The sequence below is a fragment of the Muscardinus avellanarius genome, assembly GCF_963383645.1.
Source record: "Muscardinus avellanarius genome assembly, chromosome: 4".
NCBI lineage: Eukaryota > Metazoa > Chordata > Mammalia > Rodentia > Gliridae > Muscardinus > Muscardinus avellanarius.
This window is the reverse complement of record NC_137789.1, coordinates 9,764,204-9,780,957: the sequence shown is the minus strand read 5'-3', so window position 1 is coordinate 9,780,957 and position 16,754 is coordinate 9,764,204. Positions and strand designations below refer to the sequence as shown.

Genomic DNA, 16,754 nt, shown 5'->3' with positions numbered 1-16,754 from the left:
TGGTGTTGGTAGCCACATGCTTCTGGCTCTACCTTCCCTGAACATAATTCCCTCTTTTCTGATCACATTCCTGGCTTTGGCCAATGGCCTAGGAGTGAGAAAGATGTGTGTTACTTCTAGACAGAGCTGTAAGAGCAAGATGGAAAGGTATATTTTCCCTTTGTCCCACATGGCAGTGGTTGAATCCTGGGGCAGGATGGCACATTCTTTTGCAGGGACTTGAGGGAGGTTGGTACATAGCAGAGCCTGGCCCTCTGGAGTGGGAGGTAGTGGAGGAAGAAGGCCCAATGATGACCTCAGCTACTGAGACTTGATATTCTTTGTTACAATGGCATAACCTGGCCTATGCTGACTGATGAAGACTGGTGCAGGCTGTCTGCACTGAGTCCAATTTCTCTACTGCCATGTTGGGCCTCTGCTACTATTTTCAGAACTCAAATACACTGAAGGGTAAAAATGAGCTAAACAGCTGTTTTTTTTTTTTATCCTCTTTTCAGTTGATGGAAGTGCTGCTCCTAGTTTCTGCCCTTCAGTTGTCCTGCCACCTCTCACAGGGAAAGGTAAGTTTGCTGTCTTCCTGATACTTCTCGAGACAGTACTGTCTTGTCTTTGTTCTCTTCTTTCTTCTCCTTGCCTTGACTTGTGTGCAGAGGTTTAGCTCTCATGCATGAATCTCAGCTCCTGTGGACTCTCCACACACATGGGCAGGGCAAACACTACCAATGTGCCTGTTCCATAGATAGATTGACTCACAAAAATCATATGACTTAGGCCTATTTAGTTGGATTGGAGTGATATTCCCACCCAGTTTCCCCTACTTTTATTCTAAGGATTGCTCCACTCTAGGTGATGACTCAGTCTGCACAGCCCTGGGGCAATGTCAAGAAGAGTAGCATTGGTGGCCCCAAAGTGAGAGGAGAAAGCTCTTTATTAGCTGGGCTCACAGTGACTGAGGACATGGAAGGTGATGACATCTAAGGATGAATTTATGGCCTGGAGCCCAGGAGCCCAGGAGCACAGCAAGGCCGGGTCTGCCAGTCCTGAGTGCCACCATGGCCCTTAGCTATTGCTGTGACATGCTCTGAGTGGCCACAAGGTGAAGGAACGTGGGCAAATGTGGGCGCCGTGGGGACGCCCTGTGCTCTGGGCGGGGTGAGGTGGAAGGCTGAGGCCAGCCTATTCTCACTCACCCAGAACTTCTTCTGCTTCCCTTTTGGGAAATTAGAAGTCCATGCTGGGTTTCAGGCACTGCTCAGCCAACAGGCCATGTGATGCTAATTCCTGGCCTGTGACATGATGTCTGAGGGCCCTAGACATCTGTCATTATGGCCCCAGCTAACGAGCTGAACAGGGCTCCTGTAAGAGGGGGTTATTTAACACCAGAGCTGTGGCTGAAAGTGTAAAATGTCATCGACCCATGGATGCTCTCAGTTTGCGCCACACTGTTAAAATAGCTGAATCCAGTGAGTTCTTTCCTGGGGATTCTATACAGAATGTCTGTGCAAAGCACTTTACATATACAGTCAAGTACTATCATCCTGAAATATTGCGAGGCAGATGTAATCGTTAACAGGTCATGGGTGTCACAGTAATAGCTAAGGGCCCTGGTGGCACTCAGGACTGGCAGATCAGCCTTGCTATGCTGCTGGTCTCCTGGGCCTGAGGAGGGGTCAGGACACCCCAGGCTTGACAGACGATGGTACAGGTCTGAGTCAGACTTTGGCTAAAATTGATTTTGAATTTTATTAAGGATATGAACAAAGACAGCTGAAATAATCAAAATGGTCCAAAGACTCATGGTTTTAAATAAAAACAAACCCCAGTTCTCTGCCTTACCTCCCTCTCCTTGCCGTTCCCACTCCAGAGGCCCCCACTTTGTGTCATCTGCTCCTTCTATGCTGGCCTTCAGATGTCTAAAGCATGTGTAGATCCCACTGGTCCTTGACCCGTCAATTTTAGAAGTATCTATTAAAGCTAATAGATGAAGACCCAACTCTGTGATTCATCATTTATTTTCCATTTATGCCCCTTTGTCCTCAAAATATAGTAATGTCCAGATGAAGTAAGGGTAAATACTCAGTCGTCATGGTCATTCAGTACTGTTCTCTGCAGAGCCTACCGTGTAACTGCAACCTCCTGTTCTAGTTGTCACCTGTGTCCAGGGATTTCCACATCTCCTCCTGGGTTAGCCCTCTGCATCCCCTCTCTTGCATGGATCCTCTTCTTCCTGGGCATCTGGGGCCCTGGAGCCACAGGGCAAGACAGTGCTCCCTCCTGCAGCCGGGACCTGCTCATTCCTCTGCTGAGTCCCTACCACAGCGCTGTGGACCTGTTTTCACATGAGGCTTTGTTGAAATTTCCTACTGCCCTCTTCTCATCATTTTCTTCCTCTTCCTTTATATCTTTTTTTCTTGTTATCTTTATGAGTTTAGACTCTTTTATCCTTTTTCTTGATTTTGTATGGGTTGGTGGAGATAAACCTGCCATGTTTATTGAAAATAATGATACATTATTTTTAGAAATGTTTAAACATTTAATGAAGACTCATTTTGACCTTAGCACTGAAAATTTGATCTTCACACACATCTCTGAAGAAAGGTCTTATGATATTTGTTAGTTGGAAAAAAATCAAATGAGCGTGGTGGTGCACACTTGTAATCCTAGTACTTGGGAGGCTGAGACAGGCGGATCACAGGTTCAAAGCCAGCCTCGGCAACTTTGCAAGGCTCTCAAAAACCTAGTGAGAACCTGTTTCCAAATAAGAAATAAAAAATTAGGCTGGGGGTGTGGCTTGGACATATAATGCTTCTGGGTTCAATCCCCAGTATATATATATATATATATATATATATATATATATATATATAATCAAACAATACCGAAGTAAAGAAGGAAAGGCACAGTTATTTAGAAGTGACCACTGTCAGTTGATCCACTGCTGGGTTATTTCCTTCCTCAGTACAGTCTGACATAGTTGAAATCTCTCTGTTCATTGTGTTGCACATTTTTGTTGGTTTTGCCTAGTAGCATCATGTATAGTCACCTGGCTCTCTAACTCATTGCCCTTTGTGTGCACACATGTGTGTATTGGTTCACTCATTCATTCACTCTCCTACACCCCTCCTTTCACCTTGCTCATGGTCTAGTGATGGGATGACAGGGAGGACAGCTCAAGGGGACCTACAGTGATGTCATCTCATTCCACCAGGTCACTTACACTCTCCTCTGTGCTTGGATCTTTGATGGTTCATGACTCTTCTGCATTATAAAAATACCACTATGAAGGAATACCTTGGTACCCACTGCCCCATCTGAAGTCTGGATTATTTTTCTGGGCAGGTTCTTCAAAGTGGAAACTGAGGGGTTTGAGAAATTTATATTTTAAGACTCAGATTTATATTGCCAAGTTAGTCTCTCATGGTTGTCCCAGCTGTATCCGTAGCAGCAGTGAACTGAAGAAGGATTTTTCTCCATCACACACCTGCTGGCCATAAGTATCATCACTAAAAAATGTTAAATTTGTAGATAAGAAGCGCTTGGGTATATAAACATCAACCACATATGGTTAAGGATGTATAGACCAAAGCATAAACATCTTTGGGTAGTTTCTACAATGCTATCACTCTGTTTTTGCTAAACATTTTTATTACTGAGACTTGGAGTGCCAACAAAAGAAAAAGATAGTGGAACACTGAACATTTCCCTCCACACGCAGTCCATGGATCTGAGCAGATGCCTCCTAGGCACAGCCAGACGCCACCATCATTTTAAAGTGCCTTTTACAAGTGGTATTTAAGAGCAGGAGAGATGTCAGAGCTGACATCCCATCTGTGTGGAGTTCCCAAACTGGAATTAGGAGTTGGGATGTGTTCCTTCAGTGTGAGTCACAGAAGGGTGTGAGTCTACCTTCCAGTGTGGGTATATGGATGTGTGTTGGATACAGAGTGTGTGTACATGTAAGCATGGTGCTCATGTAAGCCACTTTCTACTCAGGGAGAAAATGAAGTATTTTATTAAATATCAAATCATTCAGTGCTCACAAAATGTTAGGTAGTAGCATAATTTGTTTTGCAAATAAAAAAAACCCCGAAGACCCAATGGGTTGAATAAGCAGGGATTTGAACCCCTGGTTCTGGGTGCCTCAGAGTTGGGTGCCTCAGAGTTAGGTAAGATTGCTTGACTGATTTTCTGGAAGAGAGCATCTTGAGATTCTAAACCCTCATGGAGAACTAATCTCTCAGCCTCGATTGTTTTACACTGGGAGGTGTGTGTGTGTGTGTGTGTGTGTGTGTGTGTGTGTGTGTGTGTGTAAACTGCCCGTTCAGAGTGTCCGAGTGTGCTTTGAGCAAAGGCTTCTGCTAATCTGGTTGGCTAATAGGGATTTTGGACTGACATCTTCTGAGTCCACGTTGAGCACATGCCCTGTGCTAAGAACTATTCTAAGCGCTTCATTTCCATTGCTCCAGAGAAGGCTCCTGGCATATTAGCTGGTTAGAAGGTGGTAGGAATTGGCCAGATGGGCTTCTTTCAGAGAGTCTTCCCAGAGAGAGGAGAGAAGCCTGCAGCCCAAGGCAGCATGAACCTTTGAGGCACTGGAAGCAGCTGGGTGTGGCAAACAGGACAGCAGGGGATGAAGCAGAAGATGAGCAGAGGAAAAGGCATTAGCCTGAGTCAAGACAGGGTGCGAAAAGGTGCACTGTGAGTCCTCGGACTGGTTGCAGCTAGACCTCGGCAAGCCCCCCCCGCGGGGTAGGTGAGTGAACCCAAAGTGACAGAGAGCTGGGGCAGGCAAGTGTGGGGCAGGGTGTTAAGGAAATCCCATCATTCTACTTCACTCTCCTTCAGCCGAATGAATATGTCGGCCATGTTCAGACACTGGATTCTGAATATTCATTAACATTCCAGAAAAAGTGCCCTGCAAAGATGGCGTTCCAATTGCAAAGGTGGGAGCTTACAGGCTAGCTGGGAGAAAGGGACAGGAAGAAGTGACACGGGACAGCGAGTCATTTGCACGGTGCAGCTGTTCCAGGCTGTGGAGGGTAGACTTCCCCCCACCCCTGTGCGATTCACTGCAGGCAGGCAGGGAAAGTGCCACAGAGGTATGGTGACCACACCGCGACAGGCATGCCTACAAAGATGGCCAAGAGGAGAGGTCCTAGCAGAGGCAACTGCTTGGACCTGAACACAGGCACAGGGAATGAGTTTGGAATCACAGCAGGCCAGCAGGGGTGGAGACTAGACAAGGAGGATACAGGTGCCTTGGGAACCAGGCATCACTGAGGGTCTGAAAGCAGTTGAACAGTGGGCTTTAAATCTGTCCAATGCTTTCCCACCAGGCCACGAGCAGGGTGCTGCTGGGTAACTTCTGCTTTCTGAGCACAGCTGTGTCTTTTGTGTGTAATGTACCTTTTACTCTCTTGGGGCAAAATTTGAGTGTACCTTTAAATGTGTGAAAATGATATTTTTCTTTTAAAAATGCCCATTGCATCTTAAAATAAAGCTACTAAATTTGGTGGCATATGTTTGTAATCCCAGTACTGAGGAAGCTGAGGCAGGAGGATGGCAAGTTTGAGGATAGCCTCAGCAAATCGTGAGACTCTCATTACCCTAGTGTGACCCTGCTTCAAAACACAAACAAAATAGGGCTTGCAGATGGAATGTCCCTGAGTTTATTCCCTAGCCAAAAAAAAAAAAAAAAGTACAGCCACCAATTAAAAGACATTATTCAGGATCAACATGATCTGTCTCCTGCGGTGTGGGTTGCTCCTGTGATAGGCTCTGGCTGGTCCGAGCCTGCGGCCCAAATGCTGGATCTTCACGGACGTGATCCCAGGACAAGCGCGGCTGCCTCCATCCTCTGCTGTAGAGGCTCTTCTCTTAGAGAGGCCACTGCACAAATTCAGCATTTGCACTAAAAACCAGAGGATTGCATAGAACATTTGATTTTAGAATTTTTTTTTTTGTGTGTGTGTGTGTGTGTCTGTCTGTGGTACTGGGGATGGAACTCAGGAGCATTCTACCTCCAAGCTGCATCCCTGTACCTATATTTTATTCTTTTATTTTGTAACAGGGTCTCACTGAGTTGCAAAAGGCCTCACTAAGTGAGTGAAGCTGTCCGTGAACCGCGATCCTCCTGTCTCAGTCTCCCAAATGCTGGGATTACAAGTGTGCACCACCACGCCCGGCTTTTGTACTTTCTGCTTCAAGCATCTTACTTGTGGGACTTCACTCTACTCTCTGGACATGGCCACAGCTCTGAGGCAGAGCCCCATGTATGTGTGCAGCAGGTGCCGTGCTGGGAAGGTGCAAGATGGACGAAGGAGAGGAGAGATGTCTCACAGAAGGTGGCTCTCATTCCTTCTCGGCACCTCTCCTATCCTCATCCTGGAGTTTGGTGACAAGGACAACTTCTGAATTTGGGATGAACAAAAATGTCAGTAGCTGCAGGGACAGTCTGATGGGCATGTGAGAGACAGGAGGGAGCCCACTTAGTCTCTGCTGCCCCCTGTCCTGTGGGCTGTGCCAGAGGCAGCGGGGACTCACTCCATCTCCTCCACCAACATTTCTCATTGATCCGGAGGCTGAGTCCTCAGGTGCTAGGCAGTGTAAGCTCTGGCAGGGAGCATGTACTTCACCTAACTGGGGGAGCGATGTAACCTCAGGGTGCAAGGCACAGGCTTTGAGCTGCCAGCTGCCTCTGTTTGCTGCCTCTGCCAAATGAAAATGATAGTGGAAAGTCCCATGGTGCAGTAGGTCGTGTAGGCAGTAAATGGGGTGCAATGCCCAGCACAGAGCCCAGCGTTCAAGGAATGGCAGCCAGAATGCCCAAGTCCAAACCTGTCTTTTTCCAGGTGAAAAAACTGAGTCAAAGAGAGAACGCGACCCACCCAACTCATAGACAGCCACAGCAGAGCTACAAAATTATATTTTAATTTTTTGGCACTGAGTAACTGCACCAAGTGCTGGCTGTAGTTTAGTCTTCCCCTCTACCCTGCAAGGTGTGCATGAGTCTGAGAGGGGCCAGGGCCACAAAACGCCACAATGCTAGGGCTACATTGAAACTCAGTCCAAATTCAGACCTAGAGTCTCCCCACCAAGGATGGCAGTTGCCACTGCCTGGGTTACTCAGGAATCAGACCCTGGGAGGGAGTTCAGGATGCAGCTGGGTTTTCTAGGGAATTCTCTCAGTAGTTCAGGGGGAAAGTTGAGCTGAGATGTCATCTCAGGGAAGGCCTTGGTGGCCCCTAGGGACACTGATGCTGGGATGACATCGTTGGTATGGGGTGCCCTGGTAAAGGCATGACTTCCAGCCCAGGAGGGCCCTGAGGAGGGCCCTAAAGGGGCTCAAGAAGAAGACCACAGTCTCTTTCTCAGGCCAATATACTTAAATAGTCACTAGAGATTGCACCAATGGTGGACCAGTGCTTGTGAACATTGCTGGGGCCCTGCCACAACCTCCTAGTGGGCTGTCCCCTCCTGCCAGAGCCATCAGGTGATGGCGCCTTAAAGCCCATAGCACTGAGCTTAAGCCTTTTCATCCTTGACTAGAAGGCCAGGTGAGCAGGCACTGACTCCAAAACTGTTAAATGTTTGTACAAAACATAGGTCTCCTTTCCAGGTACTGACAGAGTCTATGTGCATAGGCATGTGTGTACCCTAGGAAGGAGCTCCCGTTGTGTACCCTGTCTCTGTTTCTTGAGAAGTCATCCCAGGTCTAGGTCCATGCCTGGCACACCCCTCTTCCTCCCTCTTGTCTACAGCGCTGAGAGACTGGGCTTCTTACCCACTGCAGTGCCCAGTGCCCGGGTGACTGGCCTCCCAAGCCAGGATGTGCTGCCAGGATCCTCACCAGCCCAGGCTCTGCGCTGCCTGGCTTGCTGCAACTGCCGTACTTGGCAGGGGTGGGCACAGCCACACACGTCCCCCAACTGCTCCTCTTGTCAGGAGATCCGGGAATAAAGAGAACACAGATTCACAGACCAGAACCAGCTCCTGGAACAGGCTCTTTAATTGGAGTAAAGCCTGGGAGGGGGACTGACTGAGGCGAGCCATGGATGTTAGGAGCTCTCTTCCTTACAGACAAGGGGCTTTTATAAGGTGTTGGGGGAAGGAGAGCAAAGGAGTCGTCTATTCCTCTGATTGGTGGGCTTGATGCTCGGCCAGAGCAGGTACATTTATGAGGCTGGGGGAAAGGGGGTGGTTAGAGGCATTTTCATTTTACTTTCCTGCTATTACTGCAGTCTTTTGTTCTTGGTCTCCTCTGGCCAGACCCTACAGTCAGACCTCACGTTGGGTGCTCATATCTCTGCCCTTCTGAGGCCCAGGGGTTGAGAAGGAGAGAGATGCAGCTGGTGCCCTAGGGTCGCAGAGAAGGCAGGTGTAAGGGATAAGGGGAATCTGAGATCATGGCCTGGGGCCTTCATTCCTTCCCCAGTGTGGGCACTAGGCAGAAGGGGATGCTGGGTTTGGGTCCAGCTATGGCTTCCTCGCCTTGGTTGCCTGTCCCCTCCTTCACTGGCTGGTTCATTCAATAAGATTTTAGTGAGTGTCAGGCACCAGGCACTGGGGCTACAGCAGTGGGAAGGCAGGCTTGCCCCTCCTCTGCACTGAGCCCCAGGGCAGGCCACCTCTCTGGAGCGCCTCTGAGCATCTTCTCCAAGGCCCACTAGCAGGGTCTCAGTCATTCCACCTCATTGGCCTCAGAAAGCCCATCTCTGTGACATCTTCCCATTTTCTACTTGTGGAGACTGTCTGGTGTTTTCTAGCACCCATGGAGTCAGTGTTCACTCCACAGTCACTGGACGGACAGAGGGATTTATTTGCTTGCTGCTTAGATTCTGTGATCTCAAAAGCAGTGATGTAATTTGTGCTTGGATTCTTCACACTTAGCACAATGCCTCGTGCGCAGTAGATGCTCAATAGAGTCCTATGGAGAGTTGGTTGCTTTTACATATGTAGATACAGGTTTCCATTCGACCTATGTTAGTATTGACCAAGCTAATAGTGGTTCGACTAATGTTTGTTGAAAGAATGAGTAAGAGAATAAGCAAGCAGATGGTGGTGGCTGGGGGAGGTTGAGAACCACTTTGATACTGGGTCAGGCATCCCGGCTTCTTTGTCACTTCTTGAATATGTGATCTTGGGAATCTAAAGGACCTTTTTGGGCCACAATTGTTTCACTCATAAGTGGAGATAGTGCCTACTTCAAAGAGATGGTTATTAAGCTTGAAAAAAGTGCTGTGTATATAAAATTGCTCTGTCTTGTCCTTGGTAAAGATCAGAAGGGCTGGAATTGCTGAGTGAGGTCATGAACTGCCAGTTCTATGAGGATTATTTCACAGGTACTCTTTGTGAATGCTGTACCCACAGTTGTGTAGCACAGAACATGTGCAGCTGTGCAGAGAACCTGAGAGGCACTTGGTAAATGCTTGCTGGATGATTCTGTCTTAAATCCTTGTTAGATCTCAAGAGTTTTAGGAGTTAGAAAAAATAGGATTTCCCATAGTCACTTCTTCCCCAAACATACCAGTATTATACCCATCTAGCAAAGAGTTTCTAAATTAACTTAAAGAAGATAGAGCCAAGAACAACATATGCCAACTAAAAAGATATTTTATTAGCCTAAAATAAATCAGGAACAACATAATGAAAAATGACCTTACTCAAAACTGCAAGGTAGGAACGCTGGCCTTGGGTGCTACCCAGCTGTTACCAGCCTCTGCTCAGTCTTGAGAGATGACTGACTTCTTGTTCTCAGCACCCGACTCCCACCAGCACAGCCACCCCAGAGCCCAGCCTTGGGGTGCAAGCAGGGCTTTCCCTTTCCTTCCCACCAGGAATTAGCTTGACCTGAGCAGACTAGCATGGAGTCAAAGGGCCTTGTTTATTTAGTATTTTGTTTCCTAATGCCATGCGGGAGCCTCTGTCAATCGAATGAGATCGACAAGATGAAATTCATGCAAAGGTAAAAAGTATGAATATTTTCCTATGGTATTCTTTTCAGGAATCTTCACGTTTTTAACAAATGGGCCAAACAGAAATATTTCAGTTCTAAGAGTAGGAATTCAGACTGTTGACCATTTGACAAACATTTAGGAGAACTGTTATAGACAGAATGCCCCTCCTGGCCCTCCAGGCCATGAGTATGAATTATATCATCCCTGAGGTTAATCCATTAGCAAATTCACTTTAGTTCTCTGGATTGTAATTTTAATCATTGACTAAGATAGTGATAGTATGTTACAAGTGGCTAATGCTACTTAAAATTTGTTGTTTTAATGATACCTTGGTCATTCATTAATCCTTACCATTACTACTCCCACCACCACTCCCAACTGTTGAGTCTTGGCTGAATTTCTGTACCTCCTTGGAGGAGCTGAATTTGACCTATCAAGAACAAAGTTCCTTCCTCTGCTCCAGGTGCAAGTTGCAGGGGGTAAGAAGAGCCTGGCTCAGGGGAACAGAGAGATGGCTCTAGGACAGGGTGGTAGCTGACATCATGAGACGTATAGGGAAGGCCTTGGTTATTCTGGGGTAACAGAGCTACTTAAATATTCAAGGGTGGTGATGATTCCCTTCTTCTATGAGGGACTGGTTTAAATGACCTTTGAGTTTTTCTTTACTGTCTCTGATTCGGAAATATTTTTTGGTAGTCTATTAAATCAGGCTTTTGAGTGGGGTCAGGGGCTCTGTTATGTAGTAGAGTTGGGGGCTTTTTATTCTGTTTTCATGACGGCTTACCCACAGGCAAGCAGAGGGGCTTGGCAGCAGAAGCTATGGGTGTAGAGACTTTGGCATTGGATAGATCTCAGTTTAATTCCGTCTCTAGTCCTACTCTGTACATGACCCAGGGTAAGTTACATCACTGCTCTGGGCCTCTGTTGTTTTTTTTTTTTTTTAAGGTGGGATTCACATATTACATTCTTTCCTAGGTTAAGATTGAGGTGGATCCCTGTATGTAAAATGATTAGCACAGTACCTGGCATCTTGTAGCCACTGTCACCTGGCCACTGTGACAACTATTCCTAGGACGACAATGGCTGGGGAAGAATGTAGCAGAGAGCACCAAGGTAGAGCCCGGAGCTGGACTGATTGGCTTGCTAGCTGTGTGCGGCTGGGAAGATCACCCCAGTGCGTCATGCTCTTGGTGGACACCCTGTGAGTGTTCCTGAAGTCATTCAGGCTTGATCCATGCACGAATCTCAGAATTTCTGCAGTTTGCCCAGCTACCCGGGGTCATGCACTGTGACCTCAGGGAAGAGGAGTTTAGATGCTCTCATGAACCCCAATTCTCACACCACCTCCAGGCAGCCTTTGGGAAAGTCAGTTAAGAGGGCCCACTTGATTACAGTCAATCCTCTCAGTGAGAAATCAGACTCCAACTGAACCTTGCAATGTCTGCTAGGAATTTTGCTTGTGATGAACTCAGAAATATTTCATGAATTCATAGAGTGGGTATAGATCCAAGTCTGGTTTCATGTACATGGTTTTCTCTTAGTTATAAATTTCCAGTCTTTGAAGTCAGCAGCATTAAAGATGACTCATTGGCCCACCATCACGTAACCTCAACAGATGCTGGGCCGTGACAGATGTCTTTGGAGACTTCTGCCTACCGTGGGTATGCCACTGAGGGGCACAATTTATAAGACTACAGTTAGATCACAGGGAGAAGGAGGTATCCATGGAGAAGGAGGTATCCATGGAGAAGGAGGTATCCATGGAGAAGGAGGTATCCATGGAGAAGGAGGTATCCATGGCAAGGGAGACTAGGAGGGGGCATCTGGGTAAGTTCCTTGCTTTGACAGTCACCAGCTGAGGTCCCTGCCTTGTAACGTGGCACCTCCAAGGGCCATAGTCCAGCCTCTGCCGCACACTTCAAATTAAATTCTTACACTTCATTTGAAAACTGGAATATGCCATGTAAAAGGACATGTTGTGAGATCAGTGGCCCTTTATTTGCTTCCTATGTGATCAGTTCAATTGATGTGATTATCATCAAGGTCTTGTGGTACAAATTACAATAGCATTAATCTCTATAGACACGGATAAAGAAACATTTGAACCCATTGCTCCTCAATTAATTAAGGAACTTATTTAATTCACTAATTGAACACATACCTGTGATTTAAGAGAGTGGAAACTACAAACTTTTCCCAAGAATTTTGACTATAAAGAGAAAAAAAGAATAAGATTGGTAAAATAAAAAAGTAGGTAATTAATTGATGATTATGTTTAGTTATCCACGATAGTATAATATAAACATTTTCTGCTCCATGCATATCAAGTGTTGTCTATATTTTTGGGGAAGTGGTTCACTTGAAACCCAGACTTCAAGTAAAGTAAAGGTAGATTCAAACATTGTATTTATAATGGAGGAACTTTGGGCATATTTTTATGTAGAGTAAGGTACCAATATGGAGGGCCAGAGAGAAAATATAAAAGGGACAGGAGTAGAGGTGGGTATGAGACAAGTGCTAAATGGATCCTCAACACTCGAAGACTAAAAGTAGGTATTTGGAGGCTGAGTAGAGCTGAATCCACTTGCGTGATTTTCTAGTGTTATAAATAGGGAGGATGCCCAGTAGTGTCTACCACTAATGTTTGCAATTGCTCCTTGGAGAAGCTAAGCTCACAGGCAGTTCTGCTACCATGTCCATCTTTAGTGATCACAGAATAGCAAGGGTGCTTCCCTTCCTTTTCTTTCTGTTATCAAAGGAAAATCTGTTTTTCATAAGTTCTACCAAGGGCTAAAATAGCCTACTCTGATTACAAGGAGGTTCCCAGTTGAAAGTCTCTGGAAAGAAAGCAAGATGTCTGTGAGGTAGCTGGTCTTGCAGGAGGGTGAGTAGAACAGCTCTCTTTAGGGAGTACACAGTGGCTCTCATGGTACAAAAGGCTGTGGATACAGGGTGGAGTCTGTTGTCTTTTACTCACCCCAGCAGGTGCAGGTGGGCATGGAGATTGATTGGAGCTGAAAGGCTTTTCCTGCCCAAGTGACCTTAAAACTTATCAGTACAGCCAAGTGCTATGGCCTGCACTTGTGTTCCCAGGTACTCAGGAGGCTGAGGCAGGAGGATCACATGAGCCCAGCAGTCAAGACCAAGCTGGGCCATGTAGCGAGACCTTTAAACTAAATCCAGCCAGAGCTTTCCTGCTCAACTCGACCAGCCTGCCAAGGCTCAGAGGCCAATAACTAGTGTTGAATGAATAGATGAACGAGAAAACTAAAATGTGACTGCATTAATACAGGGGGTTCTCAAACAAGTGCCCCGTGAGCCATGCCACTGCAGGATCTGGAATATAGTTTGGGTCCTGTTTGCAAAACAGTTTCAGAGGGAAGAGCTCATGTTTCACCTGGTGCTGTGAGTTGCCTGGATGGTAAACTCAGCAAGTCCTGTTAAAAAGTACCAATACAAATAACAGTAGCCAGGTTGAAAATATAAAACCCCATTCCATTTTTAGTAAAATCAAATATTAAACACCATAGAGTTTAATTAAAAATAAATTAATGTTTAATTTTGAGATCATTCTCAGGGATAACCCAAAGGGGCTTTCTTGAATCTTGACAGCATCATTTGAAATTTTATGCAAAAGAATAAATAGCCAAGAAAATGTTTTACAAAGCAATGAGGAAGACATATTCCACTAGATGAAATAATATGTTATAAAGTGAATTTAGTTTAGGCAGTGTGAGGGTAGAGCCAGAATTTACAAAGAGACAAATAAAAAAGAAGAGAGACCAGAGAAAATTCACTGATAGGTAAGTATTTAATACATTGCAGCCTACATTTCAAGTTCAGGAGGGATTATATTTTTTAAATAATTACACTTACATTGCAATCTTTAAGCTATTTTAGAAAGGAAAAAAAATAAATCTAAATGAAGACAAATCAATAAGCCATTGACTCTGCTGTTTAAAAGACTGTCCTTTGGCTGAGCTTAGAAAGTCTTCTGCCTCATTCATCTGGGAAGGAGGTCGGTGTTATGGTAAACTCTGGGCTCTGAACTTGCAGAGCAAAGGCTAAGCCCCAGCTAGCATGACCTATTAATTGGCTTAGCTGATACTGACCATGCCTATTAGCTAAGCAAATGGTGTGTTACTGACTGACATGTTCCCCTGTCTATAAAACATGGCCAAGAATATTGCCTACCTCTCATCATGAATATTAAATGCATTGGTGCTTTGTTCCTGGAAAATAGTAAACTCACACGAAATACTACCAAGATCCCCAATTTTCATGCCTCCTCATGCTTTGGCATCCACAGAGAGCATGTCCTCAGAATTATCCTGAAATGCAGGTGGACCCCTGGATGCTAGCGTTTGCACAACAGCAAAAACTCCTGGGGTAGGAGTCCAGGTTTGCTGGCTGGCGTAGGGGCAGGTGGAGGGCTGGCAGGGACTTGGCTCCAGGCTCTGGACCAGTGGCACAAGGACTGGCTGTCACTTGGAGATGAAATTCGCTCTTCAATTAAAGCTCCCCCTCCAGACCTCAACCTAAATGTGGAGTGTGGTCGAGGCTTTCATTTTAGAACCATAATTGGCAACTTTGGTCCCCAAACCTCATCATAACTTTTTGCTAAAATTATCATGTTCTCACCATCTAAAAATATGCAGCTCAGTGTGATCATGTGACCAAAATGCCACTGGAATTGACCATGAAAATAGCAGCATGTGGAGGATGCCTGAAAAAATGAAAGGTCTTTGGCAGTTCATCCAGAGCACAGAAACAGCCCTCGATCCTGAGGACAGTGCCTGTCAGTGCAGCACTGGGTGTGGGGCTCACCTGCCTCTTCCTGAGCCCTTGGAGAATCGTGCTTACATTACTTGTCAACGTCTCTGGATGGAACCTACCTACCTACCTTCCTTCCTTCCTTCCTTCCTTCCTTCCTTCCTTCCTCCCTCCCTCCCTCCCTCCCTCCCTCCCTCCCTCCCTCCCTCCCTTACTTAATTACATCTTTTTTCCACTAAACACTTTGTAGTGGCATGTGAGGGACTGCATGTTGCGCCCCCATTCCTATGTTGAAACTCTGCCCCACCATGGATGGTCTTAGGAGGCAAGGCTTTGGGAGGTGATTGGATCATTGGTGTGTAGCCCTTCTGATAGCACTAGTGGCTGTCTAAGAAGGGACACAGAGCTTGCTTACTCTGTCTGTTCTCTGCTCTCTGCCATGTGGGGACATGACAAGAAAAGAGCCTTCTGGGAATCAAAGGGGCTGCTTGATTTCCAGAAGGCTGGAACCAGGAACGCAACCACATGGTCCCTTGATTCTAAGCGTTCAGCCTCCAAAATTGTGAAAATTAATGTTGTCATGTAAGCCGCCCATTCTCTGAAATTATATCACAGCTGCCCAAGCTGGCAAAGATGTGGGGCTGGGTTGCTTTGCTGCTTTATTTACCATTCTAATTTTAGTTTTCCCTCCCAACCAGTGCTGGATGTTAAAGACAGGTTAGAGATGGGAATTACAGGTTCCTTATATAGCTAAGAGCAGGATGCTGTCTAAGGCAAAGGGCCTTTCATACCTGGGGCTAACATTGTGGGAAGGGCGCTCAGACGCAGAGGGACTAGGAGGGCAGGAAGAGCACTGACAGAGGCCTCAAGTGGTCTTGCTAGGTCACTCTGCAGCCTCTCGCTCCTGATAAACTCGTAACCACCCCATGCCTCCCCCTCTGCAGCTATGAGGAGGCATTGGAGCCCCACCCACCCCACATCTGGGGCTGTGGTGAAGTGGATGTGATATATAAACTGTAAAGTGCTACTCCTAAATTGCCCCAGTGTCCTGCTAGCCCAAACTAAATGCTCACTGTCATAGTTAGACATGAAATGTCCCCCAAAGAGCTCATTTATTAGTGTAAGTGAGTCATGAGGGTTGTAATCGCAGAAGTGGATGAATCCATTGTAATGGGTTTACTTGGGTGGCACCTGGTAGGTGGTAGGGTATGACTGGAGGAAATGCTCCCTGGGGTGCAGCTCTGGAGATTATATGAATGGTTCCTCCTTCCCACTCTCCCTCTCTCTCTTGTTTCTGGCCTCTGTGATGTAAAGAGCACAGCCCATGTCTCTCCCTCCACTTTCTGCCACCATACCCTGAGGTTCGTGGTTCCCGGCCTCACATGGGCTGAGCCCCAAACTGTAGGAAAATAAATATTCTCTCTTTTATTTGGTCAGATCTTTAGATTATGGCTACAAAAATACTGATGGATACATGTGCACACATTTATTAAAGGGATAAAGTACTGTGGTCTTCTGAAAAAGAGGAGGAAGGCAGAGGGAAGGAGGAAGGAAAGAAGGATAAGGAGAAAGAGAATGATATTCTCCACCATTCTTCGATGCTGCCCTCTCTGAGGCCCCTGGGGTATTCTGAAACCAGCACTCTCCATTGGTCCTGGAAGCCTCTGCTGGGGGGAGGGCAGTATTCTGCCCTTTGTACTGTTATTTGTGGACAGTGTTATGCATACATTGCCCTAGATGCCAGCCCTTTCTGAGTGGTTTAGAAACCCCTGTCTCTGCAGGGCCACACAAACTGGCTCTAGCCCTGGCCTTTGCATCAAATGAGATGGCCCTGGCAGACCTCTTTGCTTCTGCCCACGCTGTCTCTGAGTGCCATCCCTTCCTCTCCTAGGTTTGTATGTTCAGGACTCCAGAGGCAGCAGGAAAGCAACCAAGGATGCAGGCCGGGCAGGTGCAAAGGGCCAGGTCCTCTCCCAACCACTACTCAGGAGCACTGTTTCCCCATGAAAGCCATACTGGTGCCTC

The 16,754-nt window shown here is 46.4% G+C and overlaps 1 protein-coding gene across 1 annotated transcript in view; it reads left to right on the top strand.

Annotated features, from left to right (window-relative positions):
• The window catches only part of TG (thyroglobulin), a gene marked incomplete at both ends in the record, with an annotated part of 221,122 nt that overhangs the window by 96,697 nt on the left and 107,671 nt on the right, over window positions 1–16,754 (top strand). The window contains one exon of the mRNA XM_080694713.1: window positions 498–560. Coding sequence (XP_080550839.1) covers window positions 498–560 — 63 coding nt within the window. The remainder of the gene's footprint in view (window positions 1–497; window positions 561–16,754) is intronic.